We start from the raw sequence: 7,780 nt of genomic DNA on the forward strand, positions 1-7,780 counted from the left end.
CTGCCCTTCTCCAAGGATTCTATTATGAAGTCCTGGGAGGGATCCCACACCCAGCAATATCTCAGAAAGGGTGTCCCACACCCACATCCGTGAAGACTCCAGCCTGAACACAGACCCACCCGGTATACTCTCCTCATTACTTGCATTCATCAAACCTGACTAGCATGCTTCAGGCTAGTCTCTGTCTCCCGTCCGAATTCTCTTTTGCACAGACAAGAACCTCCATGCAGGCAACTCCACTGGCAGTGGGAGCAGGGGACAGGGCGGGGAAAATGCTGGAAGCGGGAGGGTAGACCCTGCAAGGAAACACGGTTTTGCCTCCAGCATTTCCCCTGCTCTTTTGTCCCACCCTGGGCAGAGCCTTGATTGGATTTGCCTGCAGGGTGTGGTATCTTGACACCCCTGCACATGGAATGTGGCCCACCCACTCATGTCTCTCTGGCACCCAGATAGCAGCCTGTATGGTCACAGCTGAGCTAAAGGCAGCTTTCCCAGACCGGAAAGATAAGGGACAGCCTTGCCGGTGATTGGACAAGCTGCGGAATTTCTCATCCTAGTAACCTTGGTACAACAACAGGCCTCACTCCTTAAAATATTATGGAAGAGCCTTGAACAGAGAATAAGGAGCAGTAGTAGGGAATAAGATTGCATGTGTTCCTTGGGGGATAGTTTGTGCACCAAAGAGAGCTTAGGCTACACCTGGGCTCACAGTATGTGATCTGTACTGTCCACTGTAGCAGCCTGAGCATCTGCAAGTTAATTTAAAATTTGAAACAGATGGAAAACTTTTATGCATGTTTGGAGCCACCTGGATGTGTGATTCTAGTTTTTCAAGGTTGAATTTTAGGAAATCTAAGTACAGATAAAATATTTCTGACTAAAATTTAATGACTGAATTGAGATGTGTGAGAAGTATAAAATAAACACTCGATTTCAAAGGCTTGATATGAAAAAGTGTTAAATATTTCATTACTTATTTTTATATAAGTATATGTAAATATTTTAAATACTAATTTTTATATATTTGGTAACTTATTCAAATGGTAATAGTTTGAGTGTGTTGGATTAAATAGAATATAGGAGTAAAATTAATTGTATCCATTTCATTTTGATTTTTAACAATTTTTTTTCTTTTTTATTGGAAAGGCAGACAGGGAGAGAGGGAGAGACAGAGAGATCTTCCATTTGCTGGTTCACCCTCCAAATGCCCAGAACAGCTGGGGCTGTGTGAGGCTGAAGTTAGGAGCCCAGAACTTCATCAGAGTCTCCCACATGGGTGGCTGGGAGCCAAGCACTTGAGCCATCATCTGCTGCCTTCCAGGTGGTGCAGAAGCCTGGTATTGATCCCAGGAACTCCAGAATGGGATCCAGGAGTCCCAAGCTGCATCCCAGCCACTAGGTCAAATGCCATCCCCTCGTTTCCATTCCTCAAGTGTGGCTCCTGGGAAATGTGAATTGCCGATGTTTCTTGAATCCTGTCTCTATTGGGCAGCACTGCTCTGGATACTGCGAGACTCTGGCTGCCTCTGCCCTTATCTGCAGTGCAGAGAGCAGTGAGCAAGAACATTCAGGACCCAAGTCCCAACCAGATATGCTAGTGGGGACGATGGGGAGGAGAGGAGGGCTGGGCCCTGGGAAAACTTTCTGGAACATTATAAAGTGTAGTGGGGAAGGTCGCAGGGGTGCTGGGGGTGGGGGAGGTTGGAAACTCAGGGACACAGGCCTGTCGGGAACATGGGTTTCTCCATTCTCACTCTCCAGACTTTGGGGTTCTCAGATTCACCTCTGGCTCTGGCTCCTGTTTAGAGCTTGTCTGCCCAGGAAGCCGGGCGGCGCTGCCTCAATGGCACCAGTTCCTTCTTGCCTGCCAGGGGCAGGCTGAGCTGGAAGTCTTCTAATGAGTGCAGTCCGCCCAGAGCAAGGACAGCAGCAGCCCGAATCAGCCAGGAGGCTCGGCGGCGTGTGTGCCAGCGGTTCGGCATCGGGGTGGGTGGGGGCCGCAGAAGGTGGAGGGGAACTGAGGACACAGGGCACATGCTGCTGCGGAGAGAAAGGCTCCCCGGGGCCGCGTGATTCTCCCTTCTCTGTGGCTCCTCCCCTGCTGACGAGGCTGAGCCTGTGGCCGTCTCTCTGGTTCCTAGCACCCCCTGTTTGTCCTCTTTTTGAAGCACAGCCCCCCCACCCGGGGTGGGGAGTCTGCAGGTCCACACCTTGCTCTGCTTCCTAGCCTGGGGTCCCCACACAGCTTCCAGATGGAGGGGCTGTGCTGAACGCGGGGCGGGGGTGGGGAGAGCTGCCGGCAGGCTGTCCCTGCTGCGTCCCTCCTCGCTGCTGTCCTGGGTCTCTCTCCTTGGACAGCAGCCGAGTCTCACTTTTCTCAGTCACTTTCTTGGTGTTCCCTCCTGGTTTTCCCCCAAGGGCACGAGGGGTCTGTGACCGAGGACGGGCAGGGAGATCCCGGGGCGGGGAGCTGGGTATCCTAGGTTGGAAATTTTGCCTGGGAATCCCCTGCGCAGGGAGGATCCTCTGTCCGGCAGTGCCAGCGCGAGAGGAGAGCAGGTGGGAGACGCCTGAGCGTGCTGACCCACCCAGGGGCCGCCTTCCCCTGTTTGTCAGGCGGGGTTCCCTAGGGGCAAGGCCATGGGGGCACAGGATCAGTGGGCAGTGGGAGAGGGTAGGAGAGGGAAGAAATAGCCTGGAGTCAAGAAAATTCCAGAGCTCGTGTTTAGTTTTGGCTGCTACCGTTGCGGCCATTTGGCAGCCAGAGGAAGGTGATGGAGGCTCATGCAGAGACAGCACTGTGTCCTCCCACACCCGGCGCCCTGCACCCTTGTCTCCTAAACCTCAGGGGCCCTGACTCTAGCTCCTTGCAGCTGGGGCCTGGAGTAGGCCTGGGTGCAGGGAGCAGAAAAGAAGGGTAGATGCCTGGTGGAGGAGCAGAGACTCCAGATGGAACCCCCAGTCCCGTCCAAAGTAAACGCAGCTGTGCCTGGCAAAGCTCGTATTGCTTATCAGAGGATCTAAGTGTGAGTGAGGAGAGCTCAATGGTTAGACCAGCAGACTGGTGCCTTGATTATGCTTCCTGTGTGGGGGTGGATGGGGGGGTGGGGGTATCAGAGGGTGGGCTGGTTTGACTGCAGACTCTGGATCTGCAGCTCCTGGGACCCTAGAGGAGCTGCCGCTGTCCTGAGACTGGAAAAGGCAGGGCACAGAGCCCCTCTCACAAGGCAGCACCAGCCGCTGGCGCAGGGCAGGCAGGATGAGGTGGGGGCCTGTGCCACTCGGGACTAGGTTCAGGTTCAAGTGGGCTTCCTTCCCCCTTTCCTCTGGCAGCTGAAGCAGACGTGGCTGGGTCGCCCGGGAGGAAGGAAAGGTCAGAAGAGCTTGGCAGTGACTCGATTGCCCACAGAGTTCTTATCCCCGGAGGGCCGGGGCGCCACAAACTCAAAGGTCATGTGATGTTTGACGCGGCCCTTGCCCTTGCTCCAGAGGGCAATGAGGCCAAAGCAGAGGGTCACAGAGGTGAGGAAGGGGAGGAAGCCAACGGCCAGCACCATGGCCACGCCTCTGCCATCCAGGAAGAAAGGCCGAGGAACCCCTGGCATGGTGATGTTGGGATCGGAGAGAGTGCCGTTCGGGGGCTCCACCTGGATCACCTCCAGCCAGGTCCTCAGGGAGTCATTCCCAGCCACGTTGCTGACCACACAGACATAGGCCCCTCGGTCCCGCAGCTGCACCGAACGGATCTCCAGCGTCCCGTCCTCTAGCACCCGGACTCTCCCGCCCCTTCCCAGCCAAGTCCCCTGAGGCCGCATCCAGGAGACCGTGGGGGCGGGGTCGCCATCCCCAGAGCAGGAGAACACGGCGTGGCCCCCCTCCTCGGCAATGACCCACCGGGGCCCTGACTTCCGGATCAGGGCTGGTTGGCAGGTGAAGTGCCCTGGAGGCAGGATGTCGGAAAAGTCCCTCAGACTCTTCCCCTGGACATGCCGGGGGCCCGCGCAGGCAGGGGGCGATGTGCCAAAGTCCAGGCGGCGGCGCAGCCGGAGCAGCCAGAGCAGGCGGCAGTCACAGGTCAGGGGGTTGCCGGACAGCCTCAGGGTGACCAGCTTTTCCGGGGAAGGGAAGGCCGTTTCTTCGAGCGTCTGGAGGGCGTTGTTTGCAACATCCAGGAGGTGGAAAGCGGTTAAGCCATGGAAGGCGTGGGCGGCGATGGAGGTGAGGCAGGCCCCTGACAGTCGGAGCTCCTGGAGCCGCACCAGGGGGCTGAGCCTTCGAGCTGGGATGGCCGAGATGGGGTTCTGAGACAGATCCAAGACCCTGAGGAAGGTCAGGTGGTACAGTGCCTGGAAGGGCACTGAGCTCAGGTTGCAGTGGGTGATGGCTAGGCTGCTGAGGTTGAGCCCGGCCAGGCTGCCAGGGTCCAGAGCCTCCAGAGATGGCCAGTGGTGGATCTCCAGCTGCTTTAGCTGTCCCAGGCCCCGGAGGGCTCCCGCCGGCAGCCTCTCAATATCCAGCTCTCGAAGCCTTAGGTCCAGCAGGGCCGGGAGACGGGCGAGGGCTAGGCCGGGCACTGTGCTGAGGTTACAGCGCTCCAGGGTGAGGGCGCTCAGCTTGGTCAGCCCTGCAAAGGCCCCCGGAGCCACGAACACCAGGTGGTTGTCCCCAACCTCCAGCTGCTGCAGGCTGCCCAGCTCCGCAAACGCCCCGTCTAGGAAGAGGACGATCTGGTTGAGGCGGAGGTCCAGCAGCGTGAGGGCAGACAGGCCTAAGAAGACCCCCGGCCCCACGATTCGCAGACGATTGCCCTGCAGCCTCAGGGTGAGCAGACTTTGCAGGCCCTCGAAGGCCCCGGGCTCCAGGGTGGAGAGCTGGTTATAGCTGAGGTCCAGTTCCCGGAGCAGGCCCAGGCGGGAGAGCATGCCCCGCTGAAGCCCCCATAGGCGGTTCCCACTCAGGTCCAGGAGCTCAGTGTCCAGCGGGAGGCCCCCCGGGACGGCCTCCAGTCGCCTGTGGCCACAGAGCACTGCCCGGGGCTGGGAGGCACAGTCGCACGGGGCAGGACAGCTGCCCCAGCTCCCCACAGGCAGGAGGAGCAGGAAGAGGAGGCGAGGCCAGGGGGGCCAGGCTCGCTTTGGGGCTGCAGCCGCATCCATGCCCTCTTCGGTCCTGGAACAGACGACGACATGGGCCCTTTTGGAACGGGACGTCAGTCGCCGGCGCCCCTGGACTTCCCCTGGCCTTCCTCCGAGGGGGACACACATCGGTCTCTCTGTCTCAGCACTGCCAGCAAGTAGGGCACAGAACCAGGAAGAATTCTGGGGCACCACCTCCCTGGGGCTCTCTGGGGCTCCTCTTTGCGGAATCTCTCTCTTCCCCTCCCTCTCAGCCCTGGATCACCAGCGGAGAGCTTAGCAGCTCGTGGAACTCTGGGAAAGTTTGCCTTGTGTGGGGAAAGTTTTGTAGGAATAGGACAGGGAGCAGCAGGGCAGGAACTCCGAGGTTCAGGAATACCCCCAGGTCCCTTCTCCCTGACATCTGCTCCCCCGCCACCAGCAGCAGCCCTGCCCTGTCCCTCTCGGCTTGCCCCTGTTCTACAGAGCTATGTACCTGTGTCTTTGCCTAAGCGTCAGGGAGATCGCATCCCTGGCCTGGAGCCCCCTGTCCCGACAGGAGAGAAGTCCTCACCTTGACTAAGTCACCCAAGGCTGGAAGCCGTGCAGGTCTCAGCTCTGCCCCCAGGCTGGCAGAGCCTGTGTCCCCAGAATGCCTGTGTGGAGGGCAGCCAAACTACGCATTAGCTGTGGCTCAGGATGCACACAGGGTGCAGGGACCACTGGATGTGGAAGCTGTGAATTCCTCCCAAGAGCCGCCAAGGGGCTCCCGCAGACCAAGCTGCGGTGGGTGAGGGACCCTAGGGCTGCCCGGGCTCCAAGTTCCGTCGCTGGGTCCTCTTACATCTTTCCTCAGTGGTGCTTCCACACTGGCTCAGTGTGTGAAGCTGAGGGTGCACCCTTGTCCCCTTTGGCCTGGGTTTCCCCAGAATGCACGGGACAGACTGTGAACTGGGGAGGCTTAGATAGGAGAGGAGCAGCAGCATCGGAACAGATGCTGTGGGGTTGGAAGAGAGGAGCCCTGGGCCGACACAGCAGGTGTCCGGGCACAGGAGTGTGCAGAACCTGCCCACTCACAGGGGGCTCCGGAAACCGGGGGGACCTGGGCAGTGGCAGGAAGGTGGCCATGAGGAGGACATAATAGAGAAGGGATTGAGGTGGCGAGAGTCTCCTGACTCACCCTGTCGAGCACCAGCAGGGACCCCAAAAGGGGGAGGAAGTATTAGAATCGGCAAGGGGCAACAGTCACCACAATGGGAGCAGGAGCCAGCCGATGCCCTGGGAGGCCACATCCGGGTTTCTCCCAGGCTGCAGACCCTGACCACCGCGGAGCTCTGGGGCTGCAGGTTCTCTCCACCGCGCGCCATGTTTCCTCCCACGTGGAAATGAGGCGAGACAGTTAGTCTAAGAGCTGCTGTGATTCCCACCCCTTCCCTCCCGCTCTAGGGTCGCCTGGTGGACACCTACAGCACCTCAGAAGGTGGTAGCTTTGGGAAACTTAGAGAATGAGGCCAGATGCGCAGAGGGATGCGGGAAACCAGCTGAGGCTCCAGGCTGAGAAAGGACGGCTGGGGGTCCGGGCTGCTGCACACACCTAACAGGTACCCATGTGCGGCAGGGCCAGCCAGGAGCTCTCTGGGGACAGAACTGCCCCAGCCTCCCTCCTCCTCCCGTGCCTCTTCTGGGAAGTCCACCTGACAGCCGGCTCTCCATCACTGCCACTGCAGTTCCTGCTCATCCCTGTTGCTCTGCGTTCAGCTCAAGTGCAGTGAGGCGTGTAACTCAGCCTCCTTCCTCCCTGCCCTGTGAATTCCCCCCTTGGCCCTCCAGCCTGCTGGGCCAGGGGCTGGGGACCGCGGGCCGACCGCTTTTATTGTAATAAGGTGGTTCCTTTAGTCACAAACTTCCCTTGCCAACCCCTGTGGCCACAGGACCGGCTTCGGCCACTTTGCAGTTAGAGATAGGTGTCGAACTACTCCGTTCTGTCGGTGGGGTGGGGCCTAGGGCATCGCCCCGACAAAGACGGGGAGCTTTTTTTTGTTGCCGGATGTGGCGGTCCGGAGACCCAAGTGAACAAGGATGTCCTCTTTAAAGCACAGCATATCGAGGCCCAGGGACCTGCATGGGAGGGAGGGGCGTCCCGGGGGAAAGATTTCTGGAACTTCCACCGTGACTGTGGGGAAAAACCCTTCCCCAGGGTAGGGGAGCCAGAGGGGAGGTCTCTTTGCTGCATGTCTACCCAGGGGCACCTGGGACATTTCCTTTTCCCATTGAAGTCCTAGGGGGCCAGGATGAATGGCTGGCGGGTGCGGCGTGGGGGTAGGCGTGCAAAGCCTCTAGCCTTGGCAGGCACACCGGTCGCCGAGCCTGCTACGGGAAAGAGCAGCTGCGGCCATGGGACAGAGAGGAGGGGCACTTACCAGAGAAGCCGGAGGGTGGCATCAAGTTGGGCACCGCATCTGTCCAGGGCTGGGGCCCCCGGCCCATTCGAGCAGCAGCTCAGGCCCCTGCACCTCCCCGGGTGCCTGGCTCCCGGCTCCCTGCTCCCCGCCCGCCCGCCTGCCTGCCTGCCTGCCTGCTTGCGGGCCGCTGCTGCTCCTGCTGCCGCTGCCACTGCCACTCACTGCCACCGCTGCTGCCAAGACCGAGGAGGAGAAAAGAGCCAG

The 7,780-nt window shown here is 59.5% G+C and overlaps 1 protein-coding gene across 1 annotated transcript; it reads right to left on the reverse strand.

Annotated features, from left to right (window-relative positions):
- Window positions 1–1,165: 1,165 nt before the first annotated feature.
- Window positions 1,166–7,598, reverse strand: LINGO4 (leucine rich repeat and Ig domain containing 4). Its single transcript, XM_062192271.1, has 2 exons — window positions 5,689–7,598; window positions 1,166–5,169 (listed from the first exon to the last, which is right to left on the reverse strand). The coding sequence occupies exon 2, from the start codon at window positions 5,154–5,156 to the stop codon at window positions 3,375–3,377; it is 1,782 nt and encodes a 593-aa protein (XP_062048255.1). The 5' UTR covers window positions 5,157–5,169; window positions 5,689–7,598; the 3' UTR covers window positions 1,166–3,374.
- Window positions 7,599–7,780: the final 182 nt, after the last annotated feature.

This window comes from Lepus europaeus, chromosome 5, assembly GCF_033115175.1.
Source record: "Lepus europaeus isolate LE1 chromosome 5, mLepTim1.pri, whole genome shotgun sequence".
NCBI classification, from domain to species: Eukaryota; Metazoa; Chordata; class Mammalia; order Lagomorpha; family Leporidae; genus Lepus; species Lepus europaeus.